Genomic DNA, 15,000 nt, shown 5'->3' on the forward strand with positions numbered 1-15,000 from the left:
GAGGGTCAGGGGTCACAGCGTCAACCAGAGGGTCAGGGGTCAGAGCGTCAACCAGAGGGTCAGGGGTCACAGCATCAACCAGAGGGTCAGGGGTCACAGCGTCAACCAGAGGGTCTGGGGTCACAGTGTCAACCAGAGGGTCAGGGGTCAGAGCCAAACAGGAGTTAGGAGAAGGAGGCCATTCAGCCCCTCGAGCCTGCTCCGCCATTCAATCAGTTCATGGCTGATCTCTCCGTGGTCTCCAATCCACCTCCCCACCTGTTCCCCATGTCCCCTTTTCTATTAGAAATATATCCGTCTCCCTCTTGAAACCATTCAATGATTCAGACTCCACCGCGCTGTGGGACAGTGAGTTCCCCACCGTGCTGTGGGACAGTGAGTTCCCCACCGCGCTGTGGGACAGTGAGTTCCCCACCGCGCTGTGGGACAGTGAGTTCCCCACCGCGCTGTGGGACAGTGAGTTCCACAAACCCACCGCGCTGTGGGACAGTGAGTTCCCCACCGCGCTGTGGGACAGTGAGTTCCCCCACCGCGCTGTGGGACAGTGAGTTCCCCACCGCGCTGTGGGACAGTGAGTTCCCCACCGCGCTGTGGGACAGTGAGTTCCACAAACCCACCGCGCTGTGGGACAGTGAGTTCCCCACCGCGCTGTGGGACAGTGAGTTCCCCCACCGCGCTGTGGGACAGTGAGTTCCCCACCGCGCTGTGGGACAGTGAGTTCCCCACCGCGCTGTGGGACAGTGAGTTCCCCACCGCGCTGTGGGACAGTGAGTTCCCCACCGCGCTGTGGGACAGCGAGTTCCACACCGCGCTGTGGGACAGTGAGTTCCCCACCGCGCTGTGGGACAGTGAGTTCCCCACCGCGCTGTGGGACAGTGAGTTCCCCACCGCGCTGTGGGACAGTGAGTTCCCCACCGCGCTGTGGGACAGTGAGTTCCCCACCGCGCTGTGCGACAGCGAGTTCCCCACCGCGCTGTGGGACAGTGAGTTCCCCACCGCGCTGTGGGACAGTGAGTTCCCCACCGCGCTGTGGGACAGTGAGTTCCCCACCGCGCTGTGGGACAGTGAGTTCCCCACCGCGCTGTGGGACAGTGAGTTCCCCACCGCGCTGTGGGACAGTGAGTTCCCCACCGCGCTGTGGGACAGTGAGTTCCCCACCGCGCTGTGGGACAGTGAGTTCCCCACCGCGCTGTGCGACAGCGAGTTCCCCACCGCGCTGTGGGACAGTGAGTTCCCCACCGCGCTGTGGGACAGTGAGTTCCCCACCGCGCTGTGGGACAGTGAGTTCCCCACCGCGCTGTGGGACAGTGAGTTCCACAAACCCACCGCGCTGTGGGACAGTGAGTTCCCCACCGCGCTGTGGGACAGTGAGTTCCCCACCGCGCTGTGGGACAGTGAGTTCCCCACCGCGCTGTGGGACAGTGAGTTCCACAAACCCACCGCGCTGTGGGACAGTGAGTTCCCCCACCGCACTGTGGGACAGTGAGTTCCCCACTGCACTGTTGGACAGCGAGTTCCCCACCGCGCTGTGGGACAGTGAGTTCCCACCGCGCTGTGGGACAGTGAGTTCCCCACCGCGCTGTGGGACAGCGAGTTCCCCACCGCGCTGTGGGACAGTGAGTTCCACAAACCCACCGCGCTGTGGGACAGTGAGTTCCCACCGCGCTGTGGGACAGTGAGTTCCACAAACCCACCGCGCTGTGGGACAGTGAGTTCCCCACCGCGCTGTGGGACAGTGAGTTCCACAAACCCACCGCGCTGTGGGACAGCGAGTTCCCCACCGCGCTGTGGGACAGTGAGTTCCCCACCGCGCTGTGGGACAGTGAGTTCCCCACCGCGCTGTGGGACAGTGAGTTCCCCACCGCGCTGTGGGACAGTGAGTTCCCCACCGCGCTGTGGGACAGTGAGTTCCCCACCGCGCTGTGGGACAGTGAGTTCCCCACCGCGCTGTGGGACAGTGAGTTCCCCACCGCGCTGTGGGACAGTGAGTTCCCCCACCGCGCTGTGGGACAGTGAGTTCCCCACCGCGCTGTGGGACAGCGAGTTCCCCCACCGCGCTGTGGGACAGTGAGTTCCACAAACCCACCGCGCTGTGGGACAGTGAGTTCCACACCGCGCTGTGGGACAGTGAGTTCCCCACCGCGCTGTGGGACAGTGAGTTCCCCCACCGCGCTGTGGGACAGTGAGTTCCACAAACCCACCGCGCTGTGGGACAGTGAGTTCCACACCGCGCTGTGGGACAGTGAGTTCCCCCACCGCGCTGTGGGACAGTGAGTTCCACAAACCCACCGCGCTGTGGGACAGCGAGTTCCCCACCGCGCTGTGGGACAGTGAGTTCCCCACCGCGCTGTGGGACAGCGAGTTCCCCACCGCGCTGTGGGACAGTGAGCTCCACAAACCCACCACCCTCTGCGAGTAGTTCCTCCTCATCTCAGTTTTAAATCTACCGCCTCCCAGCCTATCCCTGTCACCTCTTGTTCCAGATTGCCCCACAGGGGGAAACAATTGGTCTCCATTTACTTTCTCAATCCCTTTTATATCCCTCGATCAGATCCCCTCTCATCCTTCCAAACTCCAGCGAGTACAAGCCCAAACTGTCCAATCTCTCCTCGAACGTCAACCCCTTCATCCCCGGAATCAATCTGGGGAACCTCCTCTGAACCGCCTCCAATACTGCAACATCCTTCCTCAAATAAGGAGACCCAAACTGGACTCAATACTCCAGATGTGGTCTCACCAACACCCCATTGTCAGGTAGAATGAGAGCGTGGCCTCATGGGTCAGTGAGTGGGGTCAGAGGTCAGGGGTGAAAGGCTACCTTCTCCCATCGATGTCCAGATAATCTTTGATACATTCACCACTCCGAACACCAGGCTCCTCCATGCGAATCATCTCAAACCGAATGCGGATTTTTAAATGTGATGGCACCTCGGGAGAGAGGGAGAGAGAGAGACAGGGAGATTATCCAACACAGCGACAGGCCATTCAGCCCATCGCCTCCAGGCTAGTGTTCCTGTCCCACACCAGCCTCCTCCCACCCTCCCTCCATCTCACCCCAACTCCATCTCCTTCTATTCCTTTCTCCCTCATCTGTTTATCCAGCTTCCCCTGAAATACATCGATACTATTCACCCCAACCACTCCCACATTCTCCTCCACTCACCGTGGGAACGAATCCCACATTCTCCCCCCACTCCCCACGGGAGTGAGTCCCACATTCTCCCCACTCCCCGTGGGAGCGAGCCCCACATTCTCCCCCACTCCCCGTGGGAGTGAGTCCCACATTCTCCCCCACTCCCTGTGGGAGCGAGTCCCACATTCTCCCCCACTCCCCATGGGAGCGAGTCCCACATTCTCCCCCACTCCCCGTGGGAGCGAGCCCCACATTCTCCCCCACTCCCCGTGGGAGTGAGTCCCACATTCTCCCCCACTCCCCGTGGGAGCGAGTCCCACATTCTCCCCCACTCCCCGTGGGAGCGAGCCCCACATTCTCCCCCACTCCCTGTGGCAGTGAGCCCCACATTCGCCCCCAGTCTCCGAGGGAGCGAGTCCCACATTCTCCCCCACTCCCTGTGGGAGCGAGTCCCACATTCTCCCCCACTCCCCGTGGGAGCGAGTCCCACATTCTCCCCCACTCCCCATGGGAGCGAGTCCCACATTCTCCCCCACTCCCCGTGGGAGCGAGTCCCACATTCTCCCCACTCCCCGTGGGAGCGAGTCCCACATTCTCCCCCACTCCCCGTGGGAGCGAGTCCCACATTCTCCCCCACTCCCCGTGGGAGCGAGTCCCATATTCTCCCCACTCCCTGTGGGAGCGAGTCCCACATTCTCCCCCACTCCCCGTGGGAGCGAGTCCCACATTCTCCCCCACTCCCCATGGGAGCGAGTCCCACATTCTCCCCCACTCCCCGTGGGAGCGAGTCCCACATTCTCCCCACTCCCCGTGGGAGCGAGTCCCACATTCTCCCCCACTCCCCGTGGGAGCGAGTCCCACATTCTCCCCCACTCCCCATGGGAGCGAGTCCCATATTCTCCCCACTCCCTGTGGGAGCGAGTCCCACATTCTCCCCCACTCCCCGTGGGAGCGAGTCCCACATTCTCCCCACTCCCCATGGGAGCGAGTCCCACATTCTCCCCACTCCCTGTGGGAGCGAGTCCCACATTCTCCCCACTCTCTGTGGGAGCGAGTCCCACATTCTCCCCACTCCCCATGGGAGCGAGTCCCACATTCTCCCCACTCCCTGTGGGAGCGAGTCCCACATTCTCCCCCACTCCCCGTGGGAGCGAGTCCCACATTCTCCCCCACTCCCCGTGGGAGCGAGTCCCACATTCTCCCCACTCCCCATGGGAGCGAGTCCCACATTCTCCCCACTCCCCGTGGGAGCGAGTCCCACATTCTCCCCCACTCCCTGTGGGAGCGAGTCCCACATTCTCCCCCACTCCCCATGGGAGCGAGTCCCACATTCTCCCCACTCCCTGTGGGAGCGAGTCCCACATTCTCCCCCACTCCCCGTGGGAGCGAGTCCCACATTCTCCCCACTCCCTGTAGGAACAAGCCCCACATTCTCCCCATTGGGTATATTTGCTATAGTATCCGATTTTCTGATCCGATCTTAGCCCCGGACGATGAGTCCTTTCCCGGGAGTCGCTGTTTCAAACCAGGAGCAATTCTGACGATCCAGAATTATTTCCCGAAACGCCAGCCACTGCATCTCTACCGACCTATCCCTTAGCCTGGGGGTCGATTTTCCAGGGTCACTCAGACCAGCAACCCCACCCCCCCCCCACCCCCCCCCCCCACCTCCCCTCCCCACCCCCCCACCTCCCCCCCCACCCCCCCCTCCTCCCTCCCCACCCCAACACCTCCCCCACCCCCACCCCCCCAACCCACCCCAACTGCCTTATTTCCACGGGCATCAGTCTCTCTGGTCCAATGGGGACCAGGCGCCATCGTCTCCAGGGAGAGCTGGGAGGTAACTATGTCCATTGGCCCCTCTGCCACCTGCCAGGCTGCAGGCGTGGGTCCATCAATGGACGTGAGGATTACGGGAGCTGCGGGCTGCAGGGGTGGGGTTAGTCTTGGGGCTCTCTCCAGGGATGGGGGTCTCATGGGTGGAGGTCTGATGCCTTGGAAAACACGGAGATCACTCTCAGGATGGGGATTTACGGCACCGCTCCGGTAACAATCTGTGTTTTGTAGAACCTTTGGAGTGCCCTGGTCACTCCATACCCCTCGAACAGCTGGAAGACCCCAAACCACAGCAGCACTGTGTTCAACAGTGGGAATACTTACAGAATACTGAGCGACCTGGGTAGAATCGACCATAAGACATAGGAGCAGAATGAGGCCACTCGGCCCATCGAGTCTGCTCCGCCATTCATTCATGGCTGATATTTTTCTCATCCCCATTCTCCTGCCTTTTCCCCATAACCCTGATCCCCTTATTAATCAAGAACCTATCTATCTCTGTCTTAAAGACACTCAATGACCCGGCCTCCTCTGCGGCAAAGAGTTCCACAGATTCACCACTCTCTGGCTGAAGAAATTCCTCCTCATCTCTGTTTTAACGGATCGTCCCTTTAGCCTGAGGTTGTGCCCTCTGGTTCTAGTTTTTCCTACTAGTGGAAACATCCTCTCCACGTCCACTCTATCCAGGCCTCGCAGTATCCTGTAAGTTTCAATAAGATCCCCCCCTTCATCCTTCTAAACTCCAACGAGTACAGACCCAGAGTCCTCAACCGTTCCTCATACGACAAGCTCTTCATTCCAGGGATCATTCTTGTGAACCTCCTCTGGACCCTTTCCAAGGCCGGCACATCCTTCCTCAGATACGGGGCCCAAAAGAAAGAGTGGACGTGGAGAGGATGTTTCCACTATTAGGAAAAGCTAGAACCAGAGGGCACAACCTCGGGCTAAAGGGACGATCCTTTAAAACAGAGATGAGGAGGAATTTCTTCAGCCAGAGAGTGGTGAATCTGTGGAACTCTTTGCCGCAGAAAGCTGTGGAGGCCGGGTCATTGAGTGTCTTTAAGACAGAGATAGATAGGTTCTTGATTAATAAGGGGATCAGGGGTTATGGGGAAAAGGCAGGAGAATGGAGATGAGAAAAATATCAGCCATGAATGAATGGCGGAGCAGACTCGATGGGCCGAGTGGCCTAATTCTGCTCCTATGTCTTATGGTCTTGTGTGATTTCAGAAACCCCAGGTGTTATCAGACCTCCTTGAAGTGCTTTGAGTGACAGAAGCTATCAGTTTCACTGGGGAGATTAAAATTACCCGGGGTTGTCACAGTAACAAAGTCCCGACTCTCTCGTCCTGGACACCCCATCCTATATCGCACAAATTGGTGGGGGACCCCGCACACCCGTCCCACAAGTGACTTCCCACCGTCGGTCACTCTCGTCGCGAGCAGGAATGGCGGAGGGCAGCCTGGAATCTTACCTGAATTGTCCAGGTGCAGTCAATGTTCGGAGGGTAAAAGGTTGGATAGTATGGGCTGCTGAAGTTCCCGGATAACTGCGTCAGGGTTCCCTTACACTCTGAAACAGAGAGAGAGAGATCTTTCATACTGCGGCTGGAATACAGCACACCATTCAGCCCCTCCAGCCTGTTACACAGGAACAGGAGGAGACCATTCAGCCCCTCCAGCCTGTTACACAGGAACAGGAGGAGACCATTCAGCCCCTCCAGCCTGTTACACAGGAACAGGAGGAGACCATTCAGCCCCTCCAGCCTGTTACACAGGAACAGGAGGAGGCCCCATTCAGCCCCTCCAGCCTGTTACACAGGAACAGGAGGAGGCCATTCAGCCCCTCGAGCCTGTTACTCAGGAACAGGAGGAGACCATTCAGCCCCTCCAGCCCGTTACACAGGAACAGGAGGAGGCCATTCAGCCCCTCCAGCCTGTTACACAGGAACAGGAGGAGGCCCCATTCAGCCCCTCGAGCCTGTTACACAGGAACAGGAGGAGACCCCATTCAGCCCCTCGAGCCTGTTACACAGGAACAGGAGGAGGCCATTCAGCCCCTCCAGCCTGTTACACAGGAACAGGAGGAGGCCATTCAGCCCATCCAGCCTGTTACACAGGAACAGGAGGAGGCCATTCAGCCCCTCCAGCCTGTTACACAGGAACAGGAGGAGACCATTCAGCCCCTCCAGCCTGTTACACAGGAACAGGAGGAGGCCATTCAGCCCATCCAGCCTGTTACACAGGAACAGGAGGAGGCCATTCAGCCCCTCCAGCCTGTTACACAGGAACAGGAGGAGACCATTCAGCCCCTCCAGCCTGTTACACAGGAACAGGAGGAGGCCATTCAGCCCATCCAGCCTGTTACACAGGAACAGGAGGAGGCCATTCAGCCCCTCCAGCCTGTTACACAGGAACAGGAGGAGGCCATTCAGCCCCTCCAGCCTGTTACACAGGAACAGGAGGAGGCCATTCAGCCCCTCCAGCTCGTTACACAGGAACAGGAGGAGACCATTCAGCCCCTCCAACCTGTTACACAGGAACAGGAGGAGGCCATTCAGCCCCTCCAGCTCGTTACACAGGAACAGGAGGAGGCCATTCAGCCCCTCCAGCCCGTTACACAGGAACAGGAGGAGACCATTCAGCCCCTCGAGCCTGTTACACAGGAACAGGAGGAGACCATTCAGCCCCTCGAGCCTGTTACACAGGAACAGGAGGAGAGCATTCAGCCCCTCGAGCCTGTTACACAGGAACAGGAGGAGGCCATTCAGCCCCTCCAGCCCGTTACACAGGAACAGGAGGAGGCCATTCTGCCCCTCGAGCCTGTTCGCCATTCAATGAGAAGCCAATCTCTGATTCGAACGATTGATTAGACGTGGCTTGTGGGCGGGAATTCCAAGCTTCTCCCTCCCTGTGTGTGTGGGAGTGTTTCCGAATTTCATTCCCAAAAGGGCTGCCTCCCATCTTTCTCCGGCCCCCGAGTGTGCGCAAGTCTCAAAAGCCACCCCGGGGTGCTGCTCCGTGTGGGGAACCCACCCCGGGGTGCTACTCTGTGTGGGGGACCCACCCCGGGGTGCTGCTCGGTGTGGGGAACCCACCCCGGGGTGCTCCTCCGTGTGGGGAACCCATCACAGGGTGCTGCTCTGTGTGGGGGACCCACCCCGGGGTGCTGCTCGGTGTGGGAATCCACTCCGGGGTGCTCCTCCGTGTGGGGAACCCACCCCGGGGTGCTGCTCTGTGTGGGGAACCCACCATGGGGTGCTGCTCTGTGTGGGGAACCCACCCCGGGATGCTGCTCCGTGTGGGGAACCCACCCCGGGGTGCTGCTCTGTGTGGGGAACCCACCATGGGGTGCTGCTCTGTGTGGGGAACCCACCCCGGGGTGCTGCTCCGTGTGGGGAACCCACCCCGGGGTGCTGCTCCGTGTGGGGAACCCACCCCGGGGTGCTCCTCCGTGTGGGGAACCCACCCCGGGGTGCTGCTCTGTGTGGGAACCAACCCCAGGGTGCTGCTCTGTGTGGGGAACCCACCCCGGGGTGCTGCTCCGTGTGGGAACCCACCCCGGGGTGCAGCTCTGTGTGGGAACCCACCCCAGGGTGCTGCTCTGTGTGGGGGACCCACCCCAGGGTGCGGCTCTGTGTGGGGAACCCACCCCAAGGTGCTGCTCCTTGTGGGGAACCCACCCTGGGGTGCTGCTCCGTGTGGGAACTCACCCCGGGGTGCTGCTCCTTGTGGGGAACCCACCCCGGGGTGCTGCTCTGTGCGCGATGTCGACAGGGTGTGGGTCGGTTGGGGCTACAGAGGGTGGGGGTGGGTGGGGTGGGACAGGGCATTCGTGCCAGGGGTTCCAGATTGTACCTACCCTGCAGTTTCGGTCGCTGGCTGAAGTTCGCAGAGAAACCCTTAAACCGATTGTTCTCATCACTTAACAACGTAACCAGCATCACACTGCCCGAGGAGATCACAGAGAGATGCTTACTGGAGGGTCGCTTCCCACACTTCCTGCAGAGACAGAGAGAGAGAGAGTGAGACTGTCCCCATCAAACACTCCCAGGACAGGTACAGCACGGGGTTAGATACAGAGTAAAGCTCCCTCTACACTGTCCCCATCAAACACTCCCAGGACAGGTACAGCACGGGGTTAGATACAGAGTAAAGCTCCCTCTACACTGTCCCCATCAAACACTCCCAGGACAGGGACAGCACGGGGTTAGATACAGAGTAAAGCTCCCTCTACACTGTCCCCATCAAACACTCCCAGGACAGGTACAGCACGGGGTTAGATACAGAGTAAAGCTCCCTCTACACTGTCCCCATTGTGGTGAACCATCGTTGGTTCACCACTGGGGTTTGTTACCATGTTACTGTTGGGCTAGGGTGTTGTTACTGTGGGGGTTGTACTATGTTGTTGGGTTAGGGTGTTTACCTGTTATAAGTGTTATCATGGCACACTCCAGTGGGGTCCCGCCTCCGGTGGCGAGGTATAAGACCCCCTGCTCCGGCAGGACCCCTTCAGTCTGAACTGGTGTATTCGTGTTAGTAGTTTCATTGTTACTGTATTAAAGCCTTCAATACTAAAGCCTTGATTCCAGGTGCTCATTGACGCGCATCAATTTAATACAGTAAACAGAGAGTATGGAACAGATTCTAAAACCGGATCGTCTGACACTGGACCCACGTGCGGTCGGTGCAGCTAACACATTCGACCATTGGTGGAAGTGCTTTGAGGACTACCTGGCAGCCTCGGTAGCTATCACTACGGACAGTGATAGACTCCAGGTCCTCCACGCAAGGGTAAGTGACACGATTTACCTAGCCATTCGTGCAGCTTCCACTTACCAGGGTGCCGTCGAGCTCCTAAAGAATAGGTACATTACGCCACCCAACGAGATACATGCTCGTTACCTCCTCGCTACACGACGTCGGCAGTCGGGCGAGACCATAGAAGACTACGCCAATGAGCTCCTGCAGCTTGCCAGGGGTTGTGACTGTAAGGATGTCTCCGCCGAGCAGTACATGCAAGACCTCGCCCGAGACGCGTTCGTAGCAGGGGTAGGGTCCTCGTACATCAGGCTTAAATTACTAGAAAAGGGGAAACTCAACTTGACCCAGGCAATGGGGATGGCCGCGAGGTTGGAGGCGGCGTCGAAGAGCTTGGCGCTGTACCCCGAGGACCACGTGCAGTCAACGTGGTTGGAGCAAGCTCTGCTCCCTCCTCGCCCCGCGAACCCGCGCTCCCAGATCGATCCGACGACGGCGGCAGCTCCAGGGGGCCAGCGATGCTATTTTTGCGGTGGGGCTAAGCATCCACGGCAACAGTGTCCGGCAAGAACGGCAATCTGCAGCCAGTGCGGTAAAAAAGGCCACTACGGCAAAGTCTGCAGGTCCAAACCTAAAAACGGCAGTGCAGCTTGTAACCCTCCAGAACGGAGACCATCTCCTTCGGCGCTGCAGTACCCACGAGGTCCGACCACGTGCGACCTCAGGACGGCGCCATCGTGGCAGACAGAGGAGGAGGAAGACCACCAGGAGTCGCTGCGCTTGGAGCCCTCACCCACGTGCGATTCATGGGGGCGGCCATCATGGTCCACGACGACTAGGAGCGACCAGCAGGGGTCCTCAGCATCCACATCGGCAGCATGCAGCAGCGACCAGCAGGGGTCCTCAGCATCCACATCGGCAGCATGCAGTGACGCCCAGGGGCCAACGGTGGCGTCGATCTCTCTGGATCAGACCAGGCATTACAGACTGGAACATTCCATGATGGAGGTAAAGGTTAGTGGCAGAACTGTGAATTGTCTGTTTGACAGTGGGAGCACCGAAAGTTTCATACACCCTGAAACTGCTAAAAGGTGTGGACTCCGGGTTCTCCCTGCCAAGCAGACCATTTCCATGGCATCACAGTCCCGGTCTGTACCGATCCAAGGACGATGTATGGTAACTCTTGAGGTACAGGGCACAGTTTACGAGCAATTCAGGCTCCTTGTGCTACCTCACCTTTGCGCGCCAATTCTCCTCGGACTAAACTTTATGGTCCACATGAAGAGTGTGATCCTACAGTACGGTGGGCCACTCCCTTCACTGGCAGTAGGGAACCAGCCGCAGCCTCCAAATTGCCCAAAGCGCCCCGCGTGCAATCTATCCACCCTGAAGATCACGACACCATCCCTTTTTAAAAATCTGGTACCTGGCTGCAAGCCCATCGCTACTAAAAGTAGGCGTTACAGCGCTGAGGACCGGATCTTTATTAGATCTGAGGTTCAGCGGCTCCTCAAGGAAGGGATCATACAGGCCAGTGCTAGTCCGTGGAGAGCGCAGGTCGTGGTAGTCAAAAGCGGGAACAAACCTCGGATGGTCATCGACTATAGTCAGACCATTAATAGATACACGCAGCTGGATGCGTATCCTCTCCCGCGCATTTCTGATATGGTCAATCAGATTGCGCAGTACCGAGTGTTTTCTACCATAGACCTTAAGTCCGCCTACCATCAACTCCCCATCCGCCCAGAGGACCGACAATATACGGCCTTTGAGGCGGATGGTCGTCTATACCAATTCCTCAGGGTTCCATTTGGTGTCACCAATGGGGTCTCGGTCTTCCAGCGTGCTATGGACCGAATGGTGGACCAGAATGGGTTGCGGGCTACCTTCCCGTACCTGGATAACGTCACCATCTGCGGCCATGACCAGCAGGACCACGACACGAATCTCCAACACTTTCTGCGCACTGCATCTCGCCTGAATCTGACCTATAACAGGGAGAAGTGCGTATTCCGTACGCGTAAGTTAGCCATCCTCGGATACGTGGTGGAAAACGGGGTCATTGGCCCTGATCCAGACCGTATGCGCCCACTCACTGAACTTCCCTTGCCCGCTAGCACGAAAGCACTGAGGAGATGCCTCGGGTTCTTTTCGTATTATGCACAGTGGGTCCCCAACTACGCGGACAAAGCTCGTCCGCTCATTAAGTCCACGACCTTCCCACTTACGCCGGAGGCCCAATTGGCCTTCAAGGTTTTGAAAAGCGACATCTCGAAAGCCACGATGCACGCGGTGGATGAATCCATCCCTTTTCAGGTGGAAAGTGATGCATCTGATTTCGCCCTAGCCGCCACACTAAACCAGGCAGGCAGGCCCGTCGCGTTTTTTTCCCGCACCCTTCAAGGCCCAGAGATTCGGCACTCAGCGGTGGAAAAGGAGGCTCAGGCCATTGTGGAGGCAGTCAGACACTGGCGCCATTACCTGGCAGGTAAGCGGTTCACCCTGATCACGGATCAGCGATCCGTGGCGTTTATGTTCAATAACACGCAGAGGGGCAAGATCAAGAACGATAAGATCTTGCGGTGGAGAATTGAGCTCTCCACCTATAATTACGATATTATGTATCGTCCAGGGAAGCTCAATGAGCCCTCGGATGCCCTCTCGCGCGGAACATGCGCCATCATGCAGGAGGACCGCTTGAAGGCTCTCCACAATGATCTGTGTCATCCTGGAGTCACCAGACTCTACCACTTCATCAAAGCCCGCAACCTGCCCTACTCGGTGGAGGAGGTCAGGTCAGTAACTAGAAGCTGTCGGATTTGCGCGGAATGCAAACCACACTTTTATCGACCAGACCGGGCACATTTGGTCAAGGCCACTCGCCCTTTTGAGAGGCTGAGTGTGGATTTTAAGGGCCCCCTTCCCTCAACGGACCGGAATGTCTATTTTCTCAATATAATAGACGAATATTCCCGGTTTCCGTTTGTTTTCCCCTGTGCGGACACGTCAACTGCCACCGTCATCAAGGTTTTCAGTGAACTTTTTACCCTGTTCGGGTACCCCTGCTATATTCATAGCGACAGGGGCTCGTCGTTCATGAGCAACGACTTGAGGCAATTCCTGCTCTCATTCGGGATTGCCTCTAGTAGAACCACGAGCTACAACCCTAGGGGTAACGGACAGGTGGAAAGGGAGAATGCTACAGTCTGGAAGGCTGTCCTACTGGCACTGAAATCCAGGGGCCTTCCAGTCTCCCGTTGGCAGGAGGTCCTTCCAAATGCGCTCCATTCTATCCGCTCCCTCCTGTGTACGGCAACCAATGCTACTCCCCACGAGAGGATGTTCTCATTCCCTCGGAAGTCGTCCTCGGGAACCTCATTGCCAGCCTGGTTGACGTACCCAGGACCCGTCCTTCTGCGGCGCCATGTGAGGGCTCGCAAGTCCGACCCCTTGGTCGAACCGGTCCAACTCCTCCACGCCAACCCTCAGTATGCCTATGTGGCATATCCTGACGGGCGAGAGGACACTGTCTCCATTAGAGACCTGGCGCCCGCAGGGGACGTAGCAACTCCTGTCGCTCCCATACCCCCTGTCACGAATCCACTACTCCTCATTGCTTCCCCAGACGTGGCGCGGTCAGCACCGGGACCAGTGCATAACACTTTTACTCCCATGTACAGCTTGCCTGAGACTCGGAGATCGGCGCCACCATCATCATCACCACCACCACTACCACCAAACGTTCCAGGATCCCCTGCACCATCGCCTCACCAGGGCCGGCCGGCCCGGGAGTCCTTGAAGGGACAGCCACACGTTACTAGGAGAGAACCACTACAAGCACCTGCTCCGGTTTCGCAACCGGTGTTGAGGAGATCGCAGCGTCGGTGCGGTCCTCCAGACCGTCTGGACTTGTGAATCCTGTGATTTTTTTTTGTTATTGTCTGTTTTGGTCCACCCCGCCACCTTTTGTCTTAAAGGAGGGGTGAATGTGGTGAACCATCGTTGGTTCACCACTGGGGGTTGTTATTATGTTACTGTTGGGCTAGGGTGTTGTTACTGTGGGGGTTGTACAATGTTGTTGGGTTAGGGTGTTTACCTGTTATAAGTGTTACCATGGCACATTCCAGTGGGGTCCCGCCTCCGGTGGCGAGGTATAAGACCCTCTGCTCCGGCAGGACCCCTTCAGTCTGAACTGGTGTATTCGTGTTAGTAGTTTCATTGTTACTGTATTAAAGCCTTCAATACTAAAGCCTTGATTCCATGTGCTCATTGACGCGCATCACCCATCAAACACTCCCAGGACAGGTTCAGCACGGGGTTAGATGATACAGAGTAAAGCTCCCTCTACACTGTCCCCCATCAAACACTCCCAGGACAGGTACAGCACAGGGGTTAGATACAGAGTAAAGCTCCCTCTACACTGTCCCCATCAAACACTCCCAGGACAGGTACAGCACGGGGTTAGATACAGAGTAAAGCTCCCTCTACACTGTCCCCATCAAACACTCCCAGGACAGGTACAGCACGGGGTTAGATACAGAGTAAAGCTCCCTCTACACTGTCCCCATCAAACACTCCCAGGACAGGTACAGCACGGGGTTAGATACAGAGTAAAGCTCCCTCTACACTGTCCCCATCAAACACTCCCAGGACAGGTACAGCACGGGGTTAGATACAGAGTAAAGCTCCCTCTACACTGTCCCCATCAAACACTCCCAGGACAGGTACAGCACGGGGTTAGATACAGAGTAAAGCTCCCTCTACACTGTCCCCATCAAACACTCCCAGGACAGGTACAGCACGGGGTTAGATACAGAGTAAAGCTCCCTCTACACTGTCCCCCATCAAACACTCCCAGGACAGGTACAGCACGGGGTTAGATACAGAGTAAAGCTCCCTCTCCACTGTCCCCATCAAACACTCCCAGGACAGGTACAGCACGGGGTTAGATACAGAGTAAAGCTCCCTCTACACTGTCCCCATCAAACACTCCCAGGACAGGTACAGCACGGGGTTACATACAGAGTAAAGCTCCCTCTACACTGTCCCCATCAAACACTCCCAGGACAGGTACAGCACGGGGTTAGATACAGAGTAAAGCTCCCTCTACACTGTCCCCATCAAACACTCCCAGGACAGGTACAGCACGGGGTTAGATACAGAGTAAAGCTCCCTCTACACTGTCCCCATCAAACACTCCCAGGACAGGGACAGCACGGAGTTAGATACAGAGTAAAGCTCCCTCTACACTGTCCCCATCAAACACTCCC

The 15,000-nt window shown here is 57.7% G+C and overlaps 1 protein-coding gene across 1 annotated transcript in view; it reads right to left on the minus strand.

Annotated features, from left to right (window-relative positions):
• Window positions 1-15,000, minus strand: part of LOC144490964 (suppressor of tumorigenicity 14 protein homolog) — a gene marked incomplete at both ends in the record, with an annotated part of 21,653 nt that overhangs the window by 4,986 nt on the left and 1,667 nt on the right. The window contains 3 exons of the mRNA XM_078208637.1: window positions 2,819-2,928; window positions 6,445-6,542; window positions 8,832-8,971. Of these exons, the coding sequence (XP_078064763.1) occupies window positions 2,819-2,928; window positions 6,445-6,542; window positions 8,832-8,971 (348 nt within the window). The remainder of the gene's footprint in view (window positions 1-2,818; window positions 2,929-6,444; window positions 6,543-8,831; window positions 8,972-15,000) is intronic.

Source organism: Mustelus asterias, unplaced genomic scaffold, assembly GCF_964213995.1.
Source record: "Mustelus asterias unplaced genomic scaffold, sMusAst1.hap1.1 HAP1_SCAFFOLD_4127, whole genome shotgun sequence".
Classification (NCBI taxonomy): domain Eukaryota; kingdom Metazoa; phylum Chordata; class Chondrichthyes; order Carcharhiniformes; family Triakidae; genus Mustelus; species Mustelus asterias.